This window comes from Aethalodelphis obliquidens, unplaced genomic scaffold (assembly GCF_003676395.1).
Source record: "Aethalodelphis obliquidens isolate GAN/ISIS:26980383/991018 unplaced genomic scaffold, ASM367639v1 scaffold42, whole genome shotgun sequence".
Taxonomy (NCBI): Eukaryota; Metazoa; Chordata; class Mammalia; order Artiodactyla; family Delphinidae; genus Aethalodelphis; species Aethalodelphis obliquidens.
Genome location: NW_020837986.1, coordinates 7,385,072 through 7,411,704, shown reverse-complemented (window position 1 = coordinate 7,411,704; position 26,633 = coordinate 7,385,072). Strand labels below are relative to the sequence as shown.

The following is a 26,633-nucleotide window of genomic DNA, read 5'->3' as shown; positions in this document are numbered from 1 at the left end:
CGGGCCGGTTAGATTCAAAGGTGCCTATAAAGTGTCCTGCGCTCCCGTGGTGGTCCGAGCTGTCTTGTGTCAGAGCGTCGCCATGGCTCTGCGGTCCGATGGCCTGGACGAACTGCCCGCAGCCTGCCTGTCGCCGTGCGGGCCGCCCAACCCGGCCGAGCTGTACAGCGAGGAGCGGCGCTTGGCGCTCGAGGAGCTGGTGGCGGGCGGCCCCGACGCTTTCGCGGCCTTCCTGCGACGCGAGCGCCTCGGCCGCTTCCTAAACCCCGACGAGGTGCGCGCCATCCTAGGCGCGGCCGAGCGGCCCGGCGAGGAGGGCGCGGCAGCGGGGGCCGAGGATTCCTTCGGCTCGTCGCACGACTGCTCCTCCGGCACCTACTTCCCCGAGCAGTCGGACCTGGAGCCGCCGCTGCTGGAGCTCGGCTGGCCCTCCTTCTATAAGGGCGCCTACCGCGGGGCCACGCGCGTCGAGGCGCACTTCCAGCCCCGCGGCACGGGCGCCCGCGGCCCCTATGGCTGCAAGGACGCGCTGCGCCAGCAGCTCCGCTCGGCGCGAGAGGTGAGCGTCGCGGCCCGGCTCCTCGGGTCACCTCGGTCCCCGGTCCGACGGGACACTCCCTTCAAAAACGGGAAACTGAGGTCTGCTAGGAGCGCGAGCCGGGTGGTCCCGGGGTCCCGACTCGCCCCACTCTGCGTGTATCCCCTCGGATCCCCGATCTCCTCCCTGGCCGCTCTTCGTGGCAGGGGAGAGTGGGAGGAGTCTCGGTCCCCAAGACGGCGGATTGTGCCCAAGTTCCAACTCCTAACATTCACATTCCCTGGGAGGGTGATCAGAAGTCCTGCTAGTTACAGCTTTCAGTTAAAACCAGTTGTCAGACTGTCTGTCAGCCAACTCTAGATCCCGCTTTCAGGAGCTTCTTAGGAGATGCAATACCTAAGAAGCGCATAACCTAGGGGAAAATTCCTGAAAGTTGTCCCCAGAGACAACTGCAGGGCATTAGGAATCTATCATTGCTAGTCACCTGCACGTGTCTTTTGTTGTAGAAAGCAGATACATACCAGAGTGGCAAAGTGAGCCCCAACCCTTTTTCCTCCTGCAGGCCTGGAGGGGAAGTTGCTCCTTCAGTGAATGGGTGGGGAAGGGAGTTTGCATTTCCATAAGCTGGAAAAAAAAATGCAGATACCCCTGCATTAAGTCATCTCTCTCTTCACAGTGGGTTTTGGTGCTGTTGTCTGACTCTTAGTGTGACAAGGTATTGGGGTGCAGTGGGAGGTTTTGTCTCTCTGCCAGCCAGGATGAGACTGCAGCAGGGTGCTGGGTACTAGGGGTCTGGGAGGAAGAATGCAGCCCAGAAGGTGGGAGGGGTGGGTAGGGTGTGGCAGCAGACTCGTTCCTCCAGAGCCATGATCAAATGCCACCTCGCTTGCTGACTGGCAGTGCCCAGCTTCCTGGCTGTCTGCCTGTGCCAGAGACATGGCAGGTAAAGCCCCAGGCCACGGTAAGACTTGGTAGGGCTCGTACCTGTGTGTCTGATTGTGGTTATGATATCTGTGCATCAAGGCAATTGAAGTAACCAAGAAGGGACAAGCCCTGACTTACCAGTGTCCCTGCGCTGGGTGCTCTTTGCCTGATGGTGGGGTTGCAGTGCGTAGGGGGTACGGTAGGCTAGTGCCTTGCCTTTGTGGAAGTAGGTGTGGGCTCCAGCTAGGCTATTATCGGTCCTGCAGTGCTTTGGGTGTGCTGAGGGTCCTTTTGATGCAACAGACACTATGGGTTCAGTGGGAGGATTGAAAAGATGGAAAAAGACACCATTTTAGGATAGGTGTGCCTTCCCAACGATCACGTCTAGGGGGAGAACTTGGGCACTTGGAACTTCAGAAAAGTAATGAACGGGTCTCCATGAAAGAGAGCGGAATTGCCCTATCCTCTTGCTTACATCCGATTTTTAGTGGTAGTGGAGGGGCACTGGAGCTAAGACCAGAGGGAAGACTGTCCATCAACTCATGCTGGTCTTAGAAGGGGCTCAAGGCTGATGCTCAGACACCTTTGTCTTGTAGGCATTCTGTAATGCATTCCTGGGTAGAACCTCTTGCCGTGCTCTGTGCCCTAGTCCAGCTACACACTTATATGTTCAAGATTCTGTATTTGGAACCTGGGCAGTTTTAACTGAGAAAGGTGGTACGTTACCTTTAAATCTGATGAGTATTTTCAGTGTCTCTGCCATATGCCAGATTGCTTGCTTATTCAGAGCCTACTGTGTATTGGACACTGTGCCCCAGGGGCTGGGGCCACAGGTGAAGGACATGATCCTTGCTTGCACTTGAGAGTTGACGGTCTGCTGGCGGGAAGCAGTGAGGAAGTTGCTGCAGGCTGAAGAAAGCTTTAGGAGTGATGGTGACCTTGGAGCTGGGTCCAAGAGGATGGGTGGGGCTTGCCAGACCAGAAGATAGGGACCAGCCCAGAAGTGTGAAAACACCTGGCATTTGGGGAGGCAGCCAAGTTCCTCACAGCTGGAGCAGAGAGTATGTGGGAGTTAATGGTAGGAGAGGAGGCTGAAGGGAAAGACTGACGCCAGACTGTCGAGGGCTTCGCACGCTACTGGAAGGAGCAGTGGGGAGCCATCGCAGGTTTAAAGGGAGGAGAGGAGCTGATCAGATTGGGGTTCCTGAGCAGTAAATGCTGGCGAGAGCAGGAAGGGGGTTGGGTTAGAGAGGGGCGAGACTGGAGTAGAGGTGGTAGTACGGAGGGGCTTAGGGATCTACACGTGAGAAGGGGGTCGAAGGGGGTTGAAGGGGGTCTGTGCTGAGGCAGTGCTGGGGCTCGGGCAGGGGAAGAATTTTAGGTAGAATTGACAGGACTTGGTCATTCGATGGACCGGAAGGGTAGTGAGGGAGAGGGCAGGAAAGTAGGCAAGGCCAAGGAGAAGGTATAGGAAGAATTGAGGTTTTTTAGCTTGGGTGAGTGGTGATGCCACGAAATTAGAATACAGGAGAAGAATGAGACTGAGGGTAGGGATGGGGAGGTGAGTGGGATTTGAGACACGCTAAACTTGAGGTCTCAGACACCATCTCTTTTATGTAAAAAAAAAAAAACCAAAACCCCAAAACATACTAATGCTTTCTCTGCCAGGCACTGTTCCAAGTAACCCTAAGGTAGGTGCGATTATTAGCTCCATTTTGCGGCTGATGAAATTGAGGCATAGAGAAGTTAAGTTGCCCCGAGGTCACACAGCCAGGGAATGACAGAGCCAGGACTCAAACCGAGGCACAGCATCTCTTAAGCACTGTCAGCCACCACGCTCTGCCTTGTGCCATGTGGAGGTAAGAAGGCGTTGCTGTCCCCAGGTGGACAGAAATCTGTGGAGGAGACAGGTGTTAGAGAGCTAATCTGGTGGCTGGTCCAGTGCGGCTGCTCCAGGTAGAGGTGTGGGTTGTGTACACAGGAGCGGCTGTGTCACTCCGAATACATCCTTTGAAGTCCAGTACCTGTGACGGCGAGGACTGTGGAGATGTAGGTCTCAGGCCGTTTCCAGATGAGATGAGAAGCCGTTCTGTGTCTGTGTTCAGATGGCGAAAGCGCTTGACGGTGTGATTGAGTACTTTTAAAGGGTCAGTTTCTGTGCTAAGCCCTTTACCTGGACTCTCTCAGTTAACCCTCCCCAACCTAAGAGGAGGCCACAGTTAAGAAGAGACCAGGCACAGAGACGATAAGTAGCTTCCCCAAGATACAGTTAGTGTGGGACAGAGCTGGGCATGAGCCCGTCTGCCTGGCCCCTGAGCCCGGGCTCTCGACCACTCACCACCCCACAGGGCCCCCTGCCATGAGGGAGGGTTGGTGCTCTGGTAGTTTTCAATAAGCTGGGTTTTTTTTTAAGAGTTTCTTAAGATTTGAACTTTTAATTTCCATGTTGCATATTGAAGAAAAAGGAAAATGACGATGACAGGACTAGATCTCCCCTTGGCAGGAAGGAGACTGGGGTGGTCAGGGTACAGGCACAAGAAGCCAGGCTCACTTGGTAAATGGTGGTGTCTGATCCTGGCTCTGCGGCCTCAACGGATGGTTCTGGGATGGGTCCTCATCCAGGACTCATGTTGCTTTTGAGCCGTTTAGGCTTGTAGGGCCTCTGGCACCAAATAGTGCTCAGTAGGTACAGCGGAGACGTCTCACGTGCACCTTTGATCATTCAGCAAAAGAGTTTGCCTGCCTATCTGCTCAGCAAGGACTTGTCCCAGGGTAGGTGGGACCAGGGCTGTGAACCTGCCAGTTCTGCCGTGGGCTCAGTTTCTGCGCACCTTTCAAAGTGTGGGTCTGCTGCGTTGAGTGAGGTACAGCACCTAGAAACACACGATTTATGTACAGCGTGGCTTCTGAATACAAGCTGACTCGGGGCTCAGTTGAGCTTCACCAAAGCTGGAGGAAGTACTGTTTTGGGCTTTTTTTTTCCCCCCTTTGGACTTCTTGAGAGCTGAGATGTCTGCTCTTAGGAGAATTTTGAACTACACAGGATTTCCCCCTTACACACATACTCTAGAATCTATCCCTGTACTACTGTATTTGTTGATGAGTCATTCATTTCTTTGTCTCTGTTGCCATGTGAATCAGCGTTGGGCTGGGCTCTGGCCCCCACAGATCGGCTGGGAGTGGAGACCTTGCCTGGAAGTGCTGTGTGCCCTCACTTGGTGATGTGCTGTTGCCGAGGCTCTTGGGATATTCCTAGCGTCTGGATGGGAGCTCACAGACAAAGCTCACCCTGCTAGGAGGTCCTGCACTCTCCAGAGCCATCGCTCTTACCAGCCGCCCATTCCCTACGAGCTTTTGTTCCAAAGGGGCACTTTTGCTATGACCTCACACTTGGGCATCCTTTTGATAACCTGAGCATTTGTAAAAAGCTGTCGTTGTGTTGACAAAGAGTCCTGCCTCCTAGGAGGAGTAACAGCTGAGGAGTCTGTTGGAGGCCCCTGGTGTGCGCGTGGATGTATCCAAATTAAGGCCCTCCTGGCCTTGCACGGTCCTCCTCTGAGTTGCAATTGAACCTGTGCAGTGTGAGCAGTTCCTGTTCAGAACCCAGGGCAGGCTTTCTCAACCTCATCACTATTGACGTTTCGGACGGGATAACGCTCTTTGTTCTGAGGGGTTGTCCTGTGCATTGTAGGATGCTGAGTAGTATTCCTGGCCTCCACCCAGTGGATGCCAGAAGCACTGGTCCCCGCCAAAAAATGGTCATCACATTCAAAAATGTCTCCCCTGGGGAGGGGGTCAGGGGAAGAAGGAGTTACTGCTTTAGTGGTTAGAGTTTCAGTTGGGAGTGATAAAAAAGTTTTGGAAACAGATAGTGGTGAGGGCTGACAACATTGCAAATGTAATTAAGGCCACTGAATTGTATGCTTAGGAATTGTTAAGATGGAAATATTATATATGTTCTATATTTTACAATTTTAAAAAGTGTCCCCAGACATTGCCAAATGTCCTCTGAGGGGCAAAATTGCCCTTGGTTGAGAACCACTGTCCTAGGAAATCTCACCGATGCGTGAGATGCTGCCCACTAGACTAAGTGTGGCTACTTTTTATCCCTTCCTTTTGGTTCTGTGTGTCAGGTTAAGGATTTCGGAGTCTTTCGCCATTTCATTTCTTTCTTCTTTTTAATTGTGGTAAAATATATGTAACAAAATTTAGCACTTTTTTAAAGGGTACAGATCAGTGGATTAAGGACATTCACCATCACCACATGCAACCATCACCACCATCCAGGTCCAGAACTTGTTCATCTTCCCAAGAGGAACCTCTGTTCCCACTGAACAATAACTCCCCATTCCCTCCTCCTCTCAGCCCCCAGCAACCACTATTCTGTTTTCTGTCTACCATTTCATTTCTTTATTCTTTTCACCTGGCATCCATTGGGCAGTAGAGAAGCTGCAGAATTATTCTCTGGTTCCTTTATGGATAAAGGATAAGTTCTCTCATGAAGAAAAGTAGTAGGCCTACTGGCTTTTTTAAAGTCCGGATGCAAATGATAGAACCTCTGGAGGGGAATCTGGCAATATTCAGCAAAATTTCAGTTGTATTTACCCATTGACCTAGCAGTTCTATGTCTGTGTATCTGTCCCAAAGATACACTGGCGAAAAATATGAACAGGCCTATGCAGTTGGCTATTTGTTGCAGCACTGATTATAACAGCAAAAGGCTGGAAGGGCTCAAACATCCGTCAGTGGCAGCTTGGTGAGTAAACGGATCCTTCTGCACAGTGCAGCGCCTAGCAGCTCTGAAAAGGGATGAGCACTAGCTCTGTTTCCTACGATTAAGTGGCTAGAACCGCAGTGACCAGCGTGGCAGCCGTTGGCCACCTGTGGCTATTTAAATTTATGTGACTTAAAAGGAAATACAGGGCTTCCCTGGTGGCACAGTGGTTGAGAGTCCGTCTGCCGATGCACGGGACACGGGTTTGTGCCCCGGTCCAGGAAGATCCCACATGCCGTGGAGCGGCTGGGCCCGTGAGCCATGGCCACTGAGCCTGCGCGTCCGGAGCCTGTTGCTCTGCAACGGGATAGGCCACAACAGTGAGAGGCCAGTGTACCGCAAAAAAAAAAAAAAGGAAATACATTAAAAAACTCAGTTCCTTTATTGCACTAGTCATATTTCGAGTATTTAATCACTGCTTATGGCTAGTGGCGGCCATGTTGGACAGTGCAGATACAGAACCTCCACCATCTAAGAAGGTTCTGCTGGGACAGCACTAGTCTAGAACAACGCGTATCATATGCTGCCTTTTATCTACAGGGGGGATATGAGCATATACATATACATATGTATACACACATATACGTACTCGTTTAGTAACATAAATGAGTATGTGTACACATGCATACTTTTATTTATATTTTTTAAAAAATGGGAGAAACCCAAAACTAGTTGAAGTTATTATCTTTGTGGGGAGGGCAGAAGAGAAGGGACAAGGATGGAAGCTAGGTGTCTCTGGATGTAGCTTGTTTTGTCGATTGGACTTGGGAGCCAGGCAGATGTTTTATATAATTATAAAAAAAAAATAACTCACGATGATAAAGCCCCTTCCCCCCGCAAAACGTCTCTTGATGCTTTCCCCTCCCTTTGAAAAAGCCCAGCCCGCCTGTGTACTTCATGCTGGAATAGTGCAGAGGAAATGTTGCTGTATGTGGCTGGTCCCTGCACCCCTGGGGCCATTGAAAAATTGGTTTACCCACCCCTGCCTTCCCAGAGGGGCCCCAGGCCACTCTCTGCAGATAGAGGCTCCATCGGCAATTTAATCTGATACTTAAATTGCTAATTTTATAAGAGCCCATGAAACTTAGAGAAAACAACACGCACGAATGAATTTAGGTTTTGCTGTGGAAATTGACGTTCTTTTTGTCTTTAAACCCTGAAGTTGATATCAAGATCATTATTGAAAGATTTTATTTTATTTTAATTTTTTAAATAAATTTATTTATTTATTTATATTTGGCTGCGTTGGGTCTTCGTTGCTGCACGCGGGCTCTCTCTAGTTGCGGTGAGCGGGGACTACTCTTGGCTGCAGTGCGCGGGCTTCTCATTGCGGTGGCTTCTCTTGTTGTGGAGCACGGGCTCTAGGCACCTGGGCTTCAGTAGTTGTGGCACGTGGGGTCAGTAGTTGTGGCTCGCGGGCTCTAGAGAGCAGGCTCAGTAGTTGTGGTGCACGGGCTTAGTTGCTCCGTGGCATGTGGGATCTTCCCCCGACCAGGGCTGTAACCTGTGTCCCCTGCATTGGCAGGCAGATTCTTAACCACTGTGCTACCAGGGAAGCCCCATTATTTAAAGATGTTAAAAGAAATTTCCAGGAGAAAATTTCTGTTCTGTTAAAATCTGTAATACATGGGGTGAAAATATAGGTCTTTTTTTTTTTTTGGCAAGAAGGTCTCCAGAAGAGGCAGGAGCCCTGGGGACTTGAAGGAAGTCGAGTCGGGTGTCACTCAGTCAACGTGAGGAATTCAGCAGGCAGGCTCTTGTTGACCACCAACAGGCTGACGCATCTTTGCACGTGCGTAGACCTTTGGTAGAATTCCAAGCATCTCTCACATGTGTCCTTGCTTTATGACCATGGGTGGGAAGGGAGAGAAACTGAGGTGCAGTGAGAAGGGGTGAGTGACACAGACTTCCTGCTCCAGGCAGAGGAAGAGCTGGAATGAGAACAGGAACGACCAACCCTGAGTAGCCCCTCGAGGCTGCTCAAGTGCCTGCTCAGAGCCCTGCCCCGCCCATCGAGGGTGTGTGAATCAGATGATAGAGCTCAGAGGAGCCGTGTTTGAGGATGCCGAGCTCAGGTAGAATGACTTGGCCAGGGTCGGTGGCAGAATTAGGACTAAGACTATGACAGCTGCCATATAAGGGCTTTCTGTGGTGCCAGGAACTGTCAAGTGTTCTCTCTTGACCAAACCCACTGCAAACACTACAAGGTGGGTAGCATTATTTGCATGTTGCAGAAGCCAACAGAATGGAAGTAACTTGCTAGAGGGAACACGGTGACGAGAAGTGGAGGAGCCTGCATCCACGTCCAGGTCTAGCTCTGTAGCCTGTTCATGTAGCATCTGTGCCTCCCAAGGTTTCCTGATTTAGTCAGTTCGGAGTTAGCAGAACTGCCCGCAGAAAGAAGTGCCTGCTGTCCTAGGGCATTTCAAGGTGCCTGACGTTCGCTCGGCAAGTTGTTTTGTGTTCTTAGTGATCCTCCTTTGTGATGGGCTCAATCTCATATACTTCACGGAATACTCTACTGATCCTTCCAGGATTTAGTCTAAGCTTTCAATCATTTGAAGACGGAACATTAGATTTGTTTGCAATAATGTTTAATCTAACACTTTTTTTTTCTTTTTTGGCCGCACCGTGCAGCATGTGGGATCTTAGCTCCCTGACCAGGGATCGAACCTGTGCCCCCTGCATTGGAAGCACGGAGTCTTAGCCACTGGACTGCCAGGGAAGTCCCAATCTAACACTTTTTAATAGGTAGCTCTGGGGTCAGCTGGGCTGAAATTCCAGCTCCTGCGTTTGCCTGAGTGTGTCACCTTGAACAAGTCACCGAACCTCTGCACGCTTTATTTTTCTTATCAGTAAATTGGAGATAACAATTAACGGGGTTTTCAAATCTCGGGATACCTCTTTAGAGCTTCTGGCAAACAGAAAAGATTTCAGTTCTGTGTGAAAAGTAACATACACAGGGCCTGTGCAGAATACCCCGGGGACTGCTACCTGTAACCACGTGGATCACCGGGTCCCATGGTATAAATCATCGAGGGACGGGTAGGAGTGACTGAGGGAGGAAAGGCTTGAGGTTTTGTCACCTGCGATGATGCCATGGGACTTGATGCAGGAGTGGCTGCTGTAGATGTGGCTGGAGAAGAGCAGGAGCAGCATGGGGACTGGCAGCAGACCGACCATCCAGGCTCCGACAGCTGGGTGTTTCCTCTTTAGGTGTCATGTTAGGACCAACGCGTGCTGAGTTGCAGATGGGCTTTTGACCCTGGACCGGACACTCACAAGCCACCACTTGCAGAGCTTTCCACCTCTAGGAGAGCGGGTAGGCTCTTTGTAGCATAGGCTGGGACAGGGCAATACCCACCGTGACCATGTGGGCACTTGATGAGCATGGGATGCCCGCCTGCCCATGTGTCTCTCCTTTGTCCATCCCGCGGTATGACTCAGGGAGTGGGAGTGGTGACCGCTTTCAAGTCCCGGTGCTCCTCTAGGGCCCAGCAGCCTGCAGCATGGACGCCAACACCTAGGAGATGTGGCCAGCTCTGCAAAGCAGACACTCAGCTGGCTAGCAAATGAGCCCAGGTCATTGCTCAGTTCAGAGAAGAGTCTGTCCCTTCACAGACTTGAGAAGCCCCAGGTCTAGTTCAGCTGAGCCGGGCTTGGTTGCATGGGGGCGGGGGTGGGGTGGGGCTGAGGGCAAAGAGTAAGGAGGAGGGGGGATGGGGTCTGGAGGGAAGGCGGGCCTTCCTGCTGACTGCTTCCACCCATAGGGCTGTTCTTCCTCCAGAAGTCTTTTAAAGGTCCTGCTCTAGAAGGAGGAGGGGATGTTGGATGCAGGGAGAGTCAGAGGGAGAAGCATCTCCATCTACCCTCTAAGTACCCCGTGGGCGTTCAAACCCAATTATTTTCAACACACAGGAAAGGTTGAAGCTTCAAAACCAAACAATGAAACTAACAGCAAATTAGATGCTGACTCACTACCTAACAAAGGTGGTGTTTGCACAATTGTTTTGTTAAATGATAAATCAAAATTCAGTTTGGCAGGCGCCTTATGCTGTGGGCCCCGCTCCTGGGGCCCTGCTTCCAGCAACCCTCCAACCCTCTCTAGCCTGGCCAGCTGGGCCCGCTTCCTCGGCTCTGTCCCGGTGGCACCTGGGTGCACATCCATCGGCCCCGTCGCGCTCACCTCCTGTCTCTCCTGAGGACGGGGACTGACCCCCGATTGATTTTCTCTCACTTTCTCTTATGAGCTCGACTCATTCTCGCATGTGTGTATTCAGAACCCCTTTATGAAGTTTTACTGCCACCTCAAAATCAGTTTCAAAACCTCTCTCTCTCTCAAGATTGTTTCTGTTTCTGTTTCGTCTTTGTGTGGACCTGAGTCAGCCTCCCTCCACCCCCATCTCTCCTCCCTCATCCCAGGGAGAACATTGCTTACCTTTCCCACGGGCCCCTTTCCCTTCTCTGTGACCCTCATGGCTTCCTGCCTGGCCCACCGTCAAAACCTCTATCACTGATTTTTATTCTTTCAGTCTTTAGTCCTCCTAAACATTTGCTGAACCTAAAAAGCTACCTAAGTGCCTGCTGTGTTTCAGGTACTTAGGTATGTGGCCCTATGTTGCAGGAGGGGGGCCACATCTCCAACCAACACTTCCAGCATCAGCTTCTTCTGTCCTGTCACTCATCCTAAACCTCCTCCCCTCCATGGCCTGTATGATCCTGACCCCTTGGTTGGCATCCAAGGCCTTCCATGCTCCTGCACACTCACCTGTCTCTCAGTCACGTCCTGTCGCTCCCTCTCATGCATACTCTGCGTTCCAGCCAGACTGGGACATACCCCATCATTTCCTACATCTTCCTCTGTCATCATGTGGCTTCCTGCCGGATGCCCTCCCCTTTGCTTCTCCCCTGTCCAGATCGTCCTGATTTGTGATTCAACTCAAAGGCCATCTCCTCCAGGAATCCTCCTTTTCTCTCCTTTGGTACATTTGAGGGCCTGTGTTGGGTCTACGCCTGCAAGGGAGATGCTTTACTGTCTCCCCGTCCCCCAAAGCGTTCCCCTGATTTCCTTGCCTGTTACAGTAAGTATCATTTTCCTTCCCTGCAGCCCGTGTCCTCTCTTTGTGGGTAAGGTAGGTGCATGTCGAATCCTTTATAGCCATCTTTCCACCTAGCACAGGGTTCAGCCCACAGTAGACTCTGAGGTGCTGGCTGCATTTGAACACCTAGTTCATGCCTGAGCGAAGCCCTTTCCATGCTTTGTCTCATTTAATCCTCACAACAGCCCTGTGATGTGGATGCTAGATGATATTATCCGTACCTTCCAGAGGAGGAAACTGAGACTCAGAGAGATTAAGCAACTTGCCCAGAGTCACACAGCAGTAAGCCACAGAGCTGGGAACTGTGCCCACGCCTTTCTGCCTTTTAACCAGTAAGTTGTTTGGCCTGAATTAGTGGGATAGATACATCTCCAGATAGGATGTATAAAAATGTATTGGAGGACATAAACTTTTGAAGATGCCACCAATTTAGAAGGAACACTTTTTATTTTCTAAATCATTGTCTCCAGTGGGGTTTAGCTGTACCCTTTGCCAAGAATAGCTCACCGCTGGGGCTTTGGCAACATTAGAGAAAGGGAACCAGAGAGATAAATTGTCTTTCCCAGACTCCCTCACAGCAATGACTTCCTGGGAGCTGGCATTTCTGGGTCCCTTCTCCTGGTGGGCAAGACTCTGAGGTGTTAGAGATGGACAGTAAAATCGTCTGTCTCTGCACTTCTTTTTTAAAAAATAAATAAATTTATTTATTTATTTATTTATTTTGGGGGGCTGCGTTGGGTCTTCGTTGCTGCACGCGGGATTTCTCTAGTTGCGGCGAGCAAAGGCTACTCTTCGTTGCAGTGAGCGGGCTTCTCATTGCGATGGCTTCTCTTGTGGAGCACGGGCTCTAGGTACGCAGACCTCAGTAGTTGTGGCATGCGGGCTCAGTAGTTGTGGAGCGCAGGCTCCATAGTTGTGGCGCACGGGCCCAGGTGCCCTGCGGCATGTGGGATCTTCCCAGACCAGGGCTCGAACCCGTGTCCCCTGCACTGGCAGGCGGATTCTTAACCACTGCGCCACCAGGGAAGCCCCTCTGCACTTCTTTGATACCCAAATACTTAAGGGGTAATGATTCTCGGGTACTGGCCTGAGTCCTCTGGGCCCCCAGAGATGAATCAGTCCCGTTGAGGGGCCTCTGCTCTCACAGACCTATAAGTCAGTCACCTTAACGTTCAGGAAAGGATTTAATGTGATTGGAAGAGACTCATGTTTTTACTGATGAGGTTACGAGGAGCGTGGTACATTGCAGCTCCAGCCTGCAGAAGAGCTCCAAACCTTGGCTTCGGGGAGCGGTTTCCTAAGGTGACAGTCCTGGCTCTGACCCGATGCAGGGGCTTGTACGAGACCCGCGTGTTTTGGTTCCCCCGCAGACCTGCCAGGAATTAGCTGACGGCCATGCTTTCAAACCTGCAGAGGGTGTGATTAGAGGCTTTGCTGCTGGAGCGGCCTCTCTTTAAGCAGGAAAGCCAGGAGCTGGGAGATGCTTCCCTGCGCTGAACTGTCTGCACGGCTTAAGCTCTGGACTGGTCAAGCGAATCAATGAACAGATAGCAGAGGGACCTCTTGTATGGGCACTTGATGTGGCCTAGTCATTTAATGCTCACGACAAATCTATTTTGCAACAAAGGAAACAGACTTTCGAAGCAGCTGTAATCTACCCAAGGCCACGTGGCTGAGGTGGCCCTTAACTGTACTGTGTGCTGAGTGGGGAAAATTGATTAGGAGGCACAAATGGAGCCGGGTCGTTGGGGAGCAGAAAGGACTGGTCCAAGCTGTAGGGCAGCATCCTTAGGACATATTTCCATGCTCTTGTTGCGGGCTTGCGCTGCGGACAGATACCAGAGAACTTCAGAGACCACCTTTTACAGAGGAGGGGCTGGCGCTCTGGAAGCCATTTGGTTAGATCCTGACAGGTGGAGGGAGCAGACGTCATGAAGAGGTGATGTGCAGCGACAGAGGCAGGAGGTGGGAGAATCTACTTGCCTGGTCAGTCAGTTTCAAGCCATGAGTTGGTGGTGGATGAGGTGGCCCTTTCTAGATTATAATAGAAAACCATATTATGATCCAAAACCAGACAATAAAATCAGACTTGGAGACTGGTATACCCAGAAGGGGGGCCTCAGAGAGACTCTTAAGTTTTTACATACCTGTTTTACAGACATGGGCAACAAGCCACGTGTCTAAAATGATGGTGGGTTAGCTGCAGAACCTAGATATCTTGCCGGTCTGAGCTGAGCTTGTGAGACGGGGGTTTTAGTAAAGGAAGAGAGTTGAATGGAACAAGTTCATAGGAGGTCAAAGTAGTGGATGAATCTATAGTTTTGAGAAATTTGCAGTGTGGAGGAGAGTGGCTGGGTCAAGTCCAGATTTGTAGCATACAGTGGCCTGAGTGTCTTTGGAGACAGACAAGAGTCCACGGTGAGAGGAAAACTGATACCGCAGAAGGAGAAGGAAGGAAGAGTATTGTAGGACAGGGATCCTTTCCCAGCTCTGAGATGGGGTCCAGAGTCCGGACAACGAGCTGTAAGGTGGTGTCCTTGTGGGTTGACCACTGGCTCTTCTCTCTGCCCCACGCCCTAGGTGATTGCAGTGGTTATGGATGTTTTCACGGACATTGACATCTTCCGAGACCTGCAGGAAATCTGTCGGAAACAGGGAGTTGCTGTCTACATCCTTCTGGACCACGCCCTGCTCTCTCAGTTTTTGGATATGTGCATGGATATGAAAGTTCATCCTGAAGAGGAAAAGGTTTGTGTTACACTCTTTCTAGTTTCACCACAATCAGCAAATAATGACTGAGCATCCGTGACCTCCCCATTGGTGGTGGTCTCCCCGTTGTAAGGGAGGGACCTGAGGCCGTGAGAAAAGTCGTTTGCCTGAAGCCTCACAGGAAAGAAAGAGAGTCAGGTTCAGACCTTGGCCTCTTAATGGGGAGCTTGTCTGTTGATGGCAAGATGCTGCCTTGGAAGCTGCTGCTTTTGACTGCAGCACTGGTAGGCTCCAATTTTAATTGTAAGGACCACCGTTTACGGAGTCCTGCTGTGTCCTTGGCACTGTCCTAGGCTCTTGACAATGTTACGCAACTTAAATCCTCACAGCAGCCCCATCAGGTGAGTGGCGTTATACCTGTGTTTCATATTGGGAAGTGGTGACACCAAGAGCCCAGTGTCTACAACTAGAAAGTAGTGGGATGGAGTTTCCCCATCTGTCGGCCTGCCTGCAGCCCCAGTGTTCTTAAATCACTGTCACATGCTGCCTCTCGTTTCTCATTATTATAAAATTAGACTTTTTATGTCCTTTGCTCTGAGCATGAAAGTAATTTGAGCTTAAGTATTTAAATGTAAGGTTATGTAACTTAGCAAGCTTGTTCTCTTTAGTAGAAAGGCAAGAAAAATAGTCATTTATTACACCATTCACTTCTTAAAAATTAAGCAACTTAAGAGCTTCAGAACTTAATTCATCAACTTGGTTCATCACCTTAATTCATCAACTTAGTTTCTCACCTATGTGAGCACCTACTCTGAGCTACTCATTGTTCCAGGTACTGGAAACAAAGCGATGAGCAAAGTGAATGAAGAGGTTGGACTTTGGTTCTGTAGGCTACCGCGTAGGGGACATGAACTTATCGCCTTGTTATTATCAAGCAATTTGGTTTACACAATTTTGACTGTTTAACTTCTCTTGAGAGCTCTTGTTGGTTGTTCTCCCTCAAGAGGAAACAGGATTGGGTTTAATTAGGTAGCTACTAACTTGTCACTAGTGCTTCAAAGCAAATCCATGATGGAGGTAAGGCTTGGAGCTTGGAGACGGAATGAAACAGTCAGCCCTGTGACCTGACAGTCAATTTAAAAATGTGTCAGATGGACCCAAGGGAAATGCAAGTCAGGCCTGGAAAGTGCATCGTCATCTAACTAGATGTTTAGTCCATACCTGCTCTGCCGCAGAGCCTGGTGAAGAAATTGAAGGTGTCGATGTTTAATTTCAAGGTGCTCTTGCTGTAATTGAGGCTGTGTGTGGGCAGCAGGAAGATCACAGAATAGCCCGGCCATGACTTTGATCGAGTGACTGGCTCTGATTCATCCACTCAGCAGAAATCTAGGAGTATTTGCTGACTCAGTTGCCTGCTGAGTTGGTTGCTGCCTTCGTGGGTGTCTGGATCCTCTAGGAAGGGTCAAAAGGAGATCTGTCTTTTTGGCCTCACCCATGTTCATCATGTCTTAACTTCTTCTTCGGGAAGCACCACTTTGCCATGGAGGCTTCTCTCACCAGGGCCTGTGTGTGCTGGTGAACCTGCCCCTCACCAGAAGAAGTGGGGGTGACTTCTTCTGCCCTGGTGCTGCGGCTGGTCCAGAATGTTGGGTGTCCTGCCTGCAGGAGCTTGGTCATACGTTTGTGTGCAGGCACTCAAAAGTGCTTTGATTGTAAATCAACTATACTCCAATGTAAAATAAAAATTAAAAAAAAAAAAGTGCTTTGACCACAATCACAGAGGCCTACATAGCATCCAGGTAAGTTCCAAAGGGAAAGATGCACAAAACCACACTGAAATCTGCCCACAGTGATATTCTTTATGCTTGTTATTATATGTTGACCCTTTGAAGCTCTGCTCAGGGATCGCCCGGAAGCCCTCCCCTGCCAGCTTCATGTGCACCTCTATGGAAGGTTCTAGGTTTTTTGTCTGTTTTAATTTTCATTTTGAAATAATTTGATTTACAAAGGAGTTAGAAAAATAATATAAGGCATCCCTGGATACTCTTTGCCCAAATTTTCTAAATGTTTACATCTTACAAACCTCAGTACAAATTTCAAAATCAGGAAATAAACTTGATATAGTACTATTATCTACTCTGTAGACACGATAAATTTCACTCATCATTCCATGAATGCTGGTTTTCTTATCCAGGATCCAATCTGGGACCATATCTTGCATTTAGTTGTCATTTCTCCTTAGCTTCCTCTCATCTGGAGCTGTTCCTCTCTTTCTTTGTCTTTTAGAATCTTGATGCTTTTGAAGAATACTAGCCAGTTTTCTGTAGAATATGGGTTTATCTGATGTTTCCCCATGGTTAAATTCATATTACGCATTTTGGTAAGAATATTGCAGAAACAATGTTATGCTATGCCCTAATTTTTTTGTTTTGTCTTTTGTTTTTATTTTGAAGTAGCGATAGATTCACAGAAGTTGCAAAGATAGTACATAGAGGTTTCCATGTATCCTTCACCCAGTTTCCCCCAATAGTTATACCTTATGTAACTTACAGCACAATATCAGAACCTGGAAATTGACATGGGTACCATGTGTGTCTATTTCGTGCCATTTTATCACATGTATACATATGTGTACCCACCACTGCCAGCAGAATACAGAGCTATTCAATCACCACAAAGACCTCCCTCATGCTACATCTTTATAGTCACATCCACTCCCCTCTTCGTGCCCTCCCCTGCATCTTTCACCCCTGGCAACCACTAATTTGTTCCCCATCTCTGTAATTTTGTCATTTAGAGAATGTTATGTAACTGGAATTATACAGTGTGTGACCTTTTGAGGCTGGCTTTTTTTCACGCCCTTGAGATCTGTCCAAATTGTTGTGTGTATCAATAGATTGTTCCTTTTCATTGCTGAACTGTATCGTATGGTATGGTTGAACCATAGTTTAACCATTCACCCGTTGAAGGACATTAGGGTAGTTTCCAGTTTTTTACTGTTACGAATAAAGTTGCTATGAATATTTGTGTACAGGTTTTTGTGTAGATGTAGGTTTTCACTTCTTTGGATGTTATGTCTTGCTATAGTGTTTAATCATTACTTTTTTAAAAAATAAATTTATTTATTTATTTTTGGCCACATTGGGTCTTTGTTGCTGCGCATGGGCTTTCTCTAGTTGCAGAAAGCAAGGGCTGCTCTTTGTGGCGGTGTGTGGGCTTCTCACCGTGGTGGCTTCTCTTGTTGCGGAGCACCAGCTCTAGGTGTGCGGGCTTCAGTAGTTGTGGCACGGGGGCTCAGTAGTTGTGGCGCAGGGGCTAAGTTGCTCCACAGCATGTGGGATCTTCCCAGACCAGGGACCGAACCCGTGTCCCCTGCATTGGCAGGCGGATTCTTAACCACTGAGCCACCAGGGGAGTCCTGGGCTATTATTTATTAGCAATGCTATTAAACTAAAGAGGAGGAGAAACATCAGCTTAGCTTCTTTAAACCTTTGTTAAAATGTTATCTATCATTGGCATGTTTTCTTTGATGATTTTATCCCCCCACATTTTGTTTCAAAGTCATTTCTTGGATTCTATTGTTTAGTGTCTCCAAAAAGTGAATCTTCTAGAGCACGTGTCCACATGAACCGAAGGTCTCAAAAATAAGTATGCATGCATAAAAAAGCATGCAAGAAGATGAACTAAATGTTAAGTAGCGTTACTTGAGTCCTGAGAATCATCTGGCTTGCGTGCTGTGGGTGTTGTTACCGAATGGTGACCGTGAACCACTGACCTGCTAGTAAGCTTGTCTGTTTGGAAATTGTAAACTAAGGCTTCTTTTATCATGTGCTCACTGGATCATTCATTTCTTCTTCTCCCACTTCCCCCACCAACAGCTGATGACAGTTCGGACGATTACAGGAAATATTTACTATGCAAGGTCAGGAACTAAAATTGTTGGGAAGGTTCATGAAAAGTTCACACTGATTGATGGCATTCGTGTGGCTACAGGCTCCTACAGGTGAGTTTCTGACTCGTCCATGCTTATTAATCTAAACTTTTCAGAGGAAGTGTGCTATATAAAGGTAAAAGCTGCTTTTTCCTCTCAGTGTGAGCCTTTATGGACAAGCCTTCTGCTACGTGTGCATCTGTGTGTGTGTGAGCTTGTTAATCAAAGCCTCCTCCTCTGGAAGGTGGTCGGGCTGGGATCCCCTCCCCTGCCTCGTGGTCCACAAACCTAAAGTACAGAGGCTGAAACTTGCCTGGAGACTCGATAGTGAGGGAGTCCTAGATTCAAGGCTCAGCCAGGACTGCAGTGGATGAATTGGGGGTTAACAGAGACAGGAACAGTCTCAACTCCTGTTCCTTGGGGCCTTTGACCCCCCACGTCCCTGCCCACTTTAAGGGAAGGGCAGTTGCAGGCATCAGCCTCAGTGCAGAGGGCACAGCTGAAGCTGCCCCCTTACTTTAATCCTTCACCTTGCTTCAAGCCTTGTGATTTGGTGCTTTAGTCTAGAAAGTACTGATTCATGCTTCTGGCTCCACCTTTGAAGTCCCACGTTGGCATGGCATCTGAGGGAAGAGAGCAGGGAAGTTGAATGGAGGGTGGAGACAAAGAGTGGTAAACACCAATCTCCAGAGGTTAAGATACACCATTTTTTTTTTTTTTTTTTTTTTTTTTTGCTGTATACGGGCCTCTCACTGTTGTGGCCTCTCCCGTTGCGGAGCACAGGTTGCGGAGCACAGGGTCCGGAGCGCAGGCTCAGCGGCCATGGCTCACGGGCCCAGCCGCTCTGCAGCATGTGGGATCTTCCCAGACCAGGGCACGAATCCGTGTCCCCTGCATCAGCAGGCAGACTCTCAACCACTGCGCCACCAGGGAAGCCCAAGATACACCATTTTTACTTAGGTCTCTCTGATGGTGGTGTGTTCTGCCACCTCTGTGTTAGACTCTGATGTTATACGTGAAGTGTGTCTCTATAGTTTAAAAAAGAAAAACGGGGACTTCCCTGGCGGTCCAGTGGTTAAGACTCCGCAGTTCTCCTGCAGGGATCATGGGTTTGATCCCTGGTTGGGGAGCTAAGATCCTGCATGCTGCACAGCCCACCTCCTGAGCACAGGCTCCGGACGCACAGGCTCAGCGGCCATGGCTCACGGGCCCAGCCGCTCCGCGGCATGTGGGATCCTCCCGGACCGGGGCACGAACCCGCGTCCCCTGCATTGGCAGGCGGACTCCCAACCACTGCGCCACCAGGGAAGCCCCAGAAAAACGTATTTGTGAAGAAGCACGCATCCCTGAGTGATAACTATGTGTCAGCCCTGGGTAAAGGTGGGTGTGCAAAGGCTTGTGCAAGATGAGGCCAGCAGATCAAGGAACTCTTGGTGTCTTTCTTTTCAAACAGTACTGTCATTGCTTGGAACAAAACTTGAACTCTTCTTGGAGACTTTCTTTCATAAGATGTTTGGAAATAACAGGAGGAAACTAGATTTTCACCCGAAGTAGGATTTATCTGTATTACCCAAACTTAGCTCCAAATGGTTTTTTGGCTGTTCTAAAAAAATATAAAATATAAAAATTACCCCCTACAAATGAAATATGCTACTATTGAGGACGAGGACGAGGATGGCTTCTGTTTGTTGAGGACGTTGTAAAATCCTGGTGTTAGGTGTCCTGTTTACATGATTTCACTGAGGGTTTCTTTCTTCTCAGGCTCTGAAGGCAGCTCTCAAGGTGAATTTGCATTAGCCTAGGTTCTTGGTTGCAAGAGCCAGAGTTGCTACTATGTTTTATGATTTCTTATGTAAAACACCCTACTCCTGATACGAATTTCTGTATCAGTGCGGTGACTTCAAGTGCAGAAAGCTAACTCAAACTACTGTATGCAAAACGGAATTTACTGGCTCACATAACCTGAAAGTGTAGAAAGGGACCCTTTGTTTTCAGCTCACCTTGACGTAGGGGCCATGCATTCATCAGAACACAGTCTCCTGGTTCTGCTTTTCTCTAGTTGATCTTTATTCTCTGTCAGGCTCTCCATTTGCAGGCAAAGATCCAGGCTTCCTCACGTGGCCTTCAGTAGCTGTTTCTCAAAGAGGGAGACTTTCTTTCTCTCTGCACTGGTATCAGTCTTGCAAAATTCCCTGGCTCTCACTAGCTCACATGCCCACGCTGCATAGGTCCCTGCATCCCAGGGGATAGGATACTCCGGCCAGCCTGGCTCACCTGCCCACCCCTGTTGTGACTGGAGAGGGTGCATACATGAAGCTGTCTGCGCTGGGAGGGGGCAGGGTTCTGTCACCATGGGAAGGAGGAGGTACGCTGGACAGGCAGGGGCGCACGGCCACTTGTCAGCTCTAAACGTGCGTTGAGCAACAGTGTCATCGTTAGAATGACAGTCCTGTCTCCCTTTGTGAAAAGGGCAGCATGGAGGAGGGACCGGGGCCCAGTCTAGGCTCTGCCACTAGCTTCCCTGTGTCGTCGCTAGGCACCTTCCTCGCTTCTCATGGTGAGGGCGCTGGCCTAAGTGCTTTGGGAGCCCTTTCTAGTTTTTAGCAGCTCTGAGGCTGAGGAGTGTAAATTTTAGCCTGTTGGTTGAACAGTGGCCTTTTTACTCTTGTGTTAACGCATTCCTAGGTTATGTACTGTGTTAAGGCAACTTGCATTCACACTACATGGTAGGTGTGCTGTCACCAGAGTTGTGACTTATGTCTCAGGATATCTGGGCTTTATATTCAGGTTGACAATGAGTAAATGAGGATCGCTTATCCTTACCAGCTTCTGTTTGTTTGTTTTTAATCCTCAAGTTTTACATGGACGGATGGCAAATTAAACAGCAGCAACCTGGTCATCCTGTCCGGCCAAGTGGTTGAACATTTTGACCTGGAGTTCCGGATACTGTACGCACAGTCAAAGCCCATCAGCTCCAAACGCCTGTCCAGCTTCCGGATCAGCGGTAGGTTTGACCATCTCATCAACCAGAAACCACTGTGCAAGGAGCTCACGCTGGGCAACCTGCTGCGGCTACGGCTGGCCAGGCTCTCGAGCAGCCCCAGGAAGGCCGAGCCGGGCTGTGAGGAAGGCCAGGCAGAGGCCAGGCGTGAGGACTCTGAGGCCTTCACCATCGGTGAGGAGGGCTGCTTCAGCAGCCGCAGAGACAGGCTGGAGGGCGGGAGGGCGACCGATGCCACCACTCAGACGGAGCCAGGAGAGGAGACGCCCGCCGTGAGCATGAGTGACGTGGGGACACAATCCAGCATGGGCACGGCGTGCGCTGGCACCCAGACTGACATGGATGAGAATGTCCTCTCCTTTCTGGGAACCCAGGCTAAAGAGGGGTCAGCAGTATCAAAGACGTCTGTGTCGCGATCCTCCAGTTTGAGGTCTTCCGCCTCTCTGTCCTCCCAAGGCTCTGTGGCCAGCTCCATCGGCTCCCAGACTTCCCTCAGAGCCAATGACGTCGTCACACCTGGACACCCCAAGTACTGGAGCACCCCCCATTTGGATCTGTGCTCTAGGGACTCATTGAGAAAGTTGAATAAAGAGCGGCAGATTCACTTTGCCGGAATCAGGTCTCGGCTCAACCACGCGCTGGCCATGCTTTCAAGGAGAACGTTCCTTACTGAAAACTACCTCAGCTTTAATTCTGGAAGTTTTCCCAGATCATCAGCTAATTTGCTGGCTGTTAGAGAAATCACGCTTTATCCCTCCTCTCAGTGACTGCTCCACACGTTCAGGGCGCCTGGCTTCACCCGGGCTTGCAGTAGACATCGTCGGAGCGTCCCACTTTATAGACTGTCTCCTGTCCTAACTGCCTTTCTTTCACCCTGATTTTCTTTGAATTCTGTAAACCGCATATTATTTTACATGCTTTATTTTTATTTTGTTCTTATCATGTATAAGCCAGGTCTTGGTTTTATGGTTTCAACACTATGGGTACAGTTTCTTTGCACGATTTTAATACTGATCTCTCTTCAAGAGAATGTTTCAGCGTTCTCAGGTAATTCAGATAAGAGATAAAATATGTGTTGCCTTTTTCTAGGTTTGTATGCCCTATTGTTTTCGAGGTTTGGAACGCTAGTTTTCATGATCAAAATCCTGTTTAGGAAAAAACTCAAAACTCTGTTTCTTAAGTGTTTATCTCTTCTTTAGGATGTCTGTGTTCTTAGCGTTAAACAGATGTAAACAACTTTTGTTTGGTGGTTGCTCATGTCCGTTTTTTTGTTTTTTTCTTCTCTCTGGCACTTTTCTGTTTAACTATAGGAGTGTGTTACAAGTATATGCACCTAATATCTATCTGTGCAGTTTTTATTTTTTTTTAAATAGTCTTGGGGTGGAGGAGTAGATGATCCAAATTATAAAAGAGAAAATATCCGTCTAAAAGTTAGATGGGGGCTTCCCTGGCGGCGCAGTGGTTAGGAATCCGCCTGCCAATGCAGGGGACGCGGGTTCAAGCCCTGGTCCGGGAAGATCCCACATCTAAGAGCAACTAAACCCGTGCGCTACAACTACTGAGCCTGCGCTCTAGAGCCCGCGAGCCACAACTACTGAGCCCATGTGCCACAACTACTGAAGCCCGAGTGCCTAGAGCCCGTGGTCCACAACAAGAGAAACCACGACAATGAGAAGCCTGCGCACTGCAACGAAGAGTAGCCCCCTCTCACCGCAACTAAAGAAAGCCCGCGCACAGCAACGAAGACCCAACACAGCCATAAATTTAAAAATAATAATAATAAAAAAAAAGATGACAGAAAACAAGCGTCAGGGTCATACTTTCCTTAGCGATATGAATATTGATGTCACCAGCTCTATAGTTCGAATGAGGAAAATTGCCAGAAATCGCAGGTTTCTTCATGTGCTCTAGCTTGTCTTTTTCAAAGAAAAAGCTTGAGCTATTTAGACAAGGACCTTAGTTCTGTTCTTCTCTGCCAGAGAAGGAGGTCTCAGTGTTCATTCCTGGATTCACCCTGATATTAACTGTAGTGGCCCCATGAGCCTAATTTCATCAGATGGGTGTATTGACAATGATTTAGCAATCTAATATCCTGGAGTAGGGGCGAAAGAGGGCACTGACAGTTATCCCAGATTCCTAATCCAGTGGCAGGCAATGCGACTGGTTTCTACACCCTGCTAATCAGGATTGGTATGCCTATGGAATCCTGTTTTTGTCTAGTCTCCTTTGTGTGTGCAGATGAAATGAAGAGAGTTAGGTGATGGCTTCCTCCTTCTGATTTGACTGGAGCAGAAGAGGTCTGTAATGGGGGAGGGTGTTGTCTGCCACACAGACACGTGCTAACGCATCCAGATCCTGAGCACGCCTGCGGGTTTCCACGTGTGCACCAGGATTCCCTTCCAGTCACCAGGTTATTTGCTGGGTTAGTGCCATAATTTGGACCGGGAAGCAGGCAGGACAACTGGCTCCTGTCTGGTTGTAAACAATTCTGGCCCAAGCCTCAAACAAACATTGTTATTTGAAACCATTTACAGATTTAGATAATTTCCTATGTGCTATCGCGGTGACCCTCTCATCAATGCAGTGATTGGACAGCTGTTATTCTCTGTTTTCAGGTGAAGGAACTGAAGCTCAGATGAAGTAGCATATTCAAGGTCACATGATTGGTAAATGGTGACACAAGCATTTACCCACAGGTTTTCAGATTCTGAGTTCAGTGCTCTGTGATGTGACTATTTCTCTACAGGGAATATGGAGGCATTAGAGGGCGTTCCTTTTTTTTTTTTTTTTCTAATTAAAAAACTTTTTTTGGCCATGCCACGTGGCTTGTAGGATCTTAGTTCCCTGACGAGGGATTGAACCTGCACCCTCAGCGGTGCAAGCATGGCGTAACCACTGGACCGCCAGGAGATTCGCGGGTGTACCTTGAGAGACGGCAGTTAATGCAGTGGTGACTTGAAAACATTAAAACTTAAGCTCATTAACAAATATAGGTACGTTTGAAATTTCCACTCAGTGTGTTCTGTGGAGCTTTTAATAGGCATTCATAAAACGGTCTCTGCGTTCAGTTTGGGAAATGGATCAAATAAATTTAAACAGGATTCTTTGTTGCAGGACTACTCAGACTTTGAAATGAGGTAATTATCATCGTGGCTTTCTCAAGAGGAGGGCAGGTATATGGCCTATTACAAACTGACTTGACTACAGAGCCCTCTTTTTGTGGAATAGGATGCAAAGCCATTATTTTCTGAAAGTGTTGCCAGTGATTAGAAATAAGAAAAAGAGGTATATGGAATCCTAAGAAAATGGCCTGGTCTCTCAGAGTAAGCAAAGCTTTTCTGGCTCTTGAGTGTGGAAAGAATATCATTACAGGGTGGAATTTCTCAAGGTGAGATCTGAGGACCACCTACATCAGAGTCAGCTGGGGTCCTTGTTTAAAATGTTGATTTATTGGCCCTACTTCCAGGGGAGGGGAGGGTGAGTATGGCAGACGGTTTGGTTCAAAAATATGTTATTGTCTTGCATGCGGAAATGTCTGCTCCTCATTCCTTTGGAAGCAGAAGTACATCCATAACATGCTACGTTAAAAAAGGAGTTCTCAGGGCTGCCAATCTTACAGTAGAGGTTGAGTAGTAACACATTTCTCCTACATTAAAAAAAAAAAATTTGTTGCCCCTCCCTGGGAGAGAATTATATGTCCATATCTGTTTAATGTCAGACTTGGCCATTACAGACTTGGCTGTAAATATTTCAGTATATACGTCTGAAAGATAAAAAAACATAACCACAATACCTCCATCACACCTAAACAACTTTGATAAAAATTTCTCAATATTGTCAAATAGTCAGTGTTCAGACTCTGCTGTCTCATTATTTTCTCCCTGATGAGTTGTTTGAATTAGAGAGCCGTACAGTTTGCAGTTCAACCCAATCAGATGGCAGGGTCGACATGCTTGAAAAACTGAAGGAGTCAACTGAAAAGATGGCCACCCCACCTCTGTGGGCCTTTGGGTTGGGGAGTATCTGTTTTTTACTTACGGGACTTCAAGCAACTAACAAGAAAACCTAAGGTACAAGATCACATAAGTGAAAAGTTACATGAAGGAAACCAGAGGGCGGGGATGAAAAAAAGAATCAGGAAGGAGGCTATCAGTGCATGCCACTATGACCGACACACTCACTTTGGGCAGGCCACACACTTTAAGCTTCTCAGTAGCCAAGGCAGAAAGAGAAAACTGGTCAGATCCACCATCCACAGTGTCCATAAGACTAAAGTAACTCCAGGTACAGGAAGAACAATTCTACGATCAGGTAAGAATTTCTCACAAGGATTCTCATAAAAATGATACTGTGAAGTGTTCAGATAATAAACACAATGACATGTTCTGGGGTGTGCCCAAACACCAGACCCCACAAGGGCGGTTGTCTAAAGCTATAAAGGAGTTGAATGTATTCCGTGAGCATGGAATACATACCTTATGTTGAGTATGTTCACAGAGGCATTGTTATTCTAGGTTCCCTGGTGCCACACGACCTGGAAATATACCCCAGTTTGCCTGGCAGAGGTCCAGTTTATGCCCGTGAACTCCCTGCTTTCATTCTCCGAAGCATCCCAATTTGAACAATAGAGCAAGCATACAGTCATCCTATCTAGGAAGCACCTGGCTGACCTCGCCCTCCACAACTTGTCCAGTTCCATAGATGCGCAAAATTCCTCAGGCAACATCATAGAGACTCCCCTGGTATTTAGCTGAGTCTCTTGTAGTGGATTCTCCACACCTCTGTACCCAAATCCTTGGAGCTGAGTAAACACTTTTGCTTATGCTAATACTTGTGTGAACCCGATCATTTGTAAGCAAGTGAACAAACCAGACAGGTTTACGTATGTTACAAGTTGCCGAGGGCTACACCTTAGATGCAGTGGAAAATCCCCGTGTAGTGCAATTCAGGAAAGGCAATTCTGCAAAGAACTACCTCTTTTCAGGCTGGGGGATAGCTAGCGCTCTCTGATCTGGCTTCATGGAGGAGACCCAAGGGCAGTTAGGATTTTTCTTAGGAAGCCAAGAGTTCTAGAGTTAAGAGTAAGTCCCCTACATACGAACGAGTTCCATTCCTAGAGCGCGTTCATAAGTCCAATTTGTAAGTCCAACAGAGTTAGCCTAGGTACCCAACTAACACAATCGGCTATATAGTACAATACTGTAATAGGTTTATAATATTTTTCACAGAAATAATACATTAAAAAAACATTTTTAATCTTACAGTACTGTACCTTGAAAAGTACGGTAGTATGGTACAACAGCTGGCATATAGGCGCTGGGCTGGCATTGAGTGAACAGCCAAGAAGAGTTACTGACTGGAGGAGGGAGAGGAGGTGGGAGATGGTAGAGCTGAAGGATCGTCAGCAATAGGAGATGGAGGGCGAGCTGCCATTTCACTCACGCCTGACGCTGATGGCACAGGTTGTTCCTTGCTGGATTCAGTTCTATTTACCCTCTTGAAAAAACGATCCAGTGATGTCTCAGTAGTAGCTCTTTTTTTCTTGTCATTGATGACACGGTGGCACTGTATTGCATTCTGAACAGCTGCTGCAACCTTTGTGTACTGTTCTATGTTCGGGTCCTGTGTCTCAAAAACTAACAGTGCCTTCTCAAATA

The 26,633-nt window shown here is 48.4% G+C and overlaps 1 protein-coding gene and 1 non-coding gene across 2 annotated transcripts; both read left to right on the top strand.

Moving 5' to 3' along the window:
• Positions 1–51: 51 nt before the first annotated feature.
• SACK1D (scaffolding CK1 anchoring protein D) lies at positions 52–22,414 on the top strand. Its single transcript, XM_027078309.1, has 4 exons — positions 52–559; positions 13,916–14,083; positions 17,923–18,047; positions 20,831–22,414. Exons 1-4 carry the CDS (start codon positions 83–85, stop codon positions 21,741–21,743), a joined length of 1,683 nt encoding a protein of 560 aa, XP_026934110.1. The 5' UTR covers positions 52–82; the 3' UTR covers positions 21,744–22,414.
• Positions 22,415–24,495: 2,081 nt separating this feature from the next.
• Positions 24,496–24,630, top strand: LOC113605482 (small nucleolar RNA U109). Its single transcript, XR_003427247.1, has one exon. It is a non-coding gene; the product is annotated as a small nucleolar RNA U109 (small nucleolar RNA).
• Positions 24,631–26,633: the final 2,003 nt, after the last annotated feature.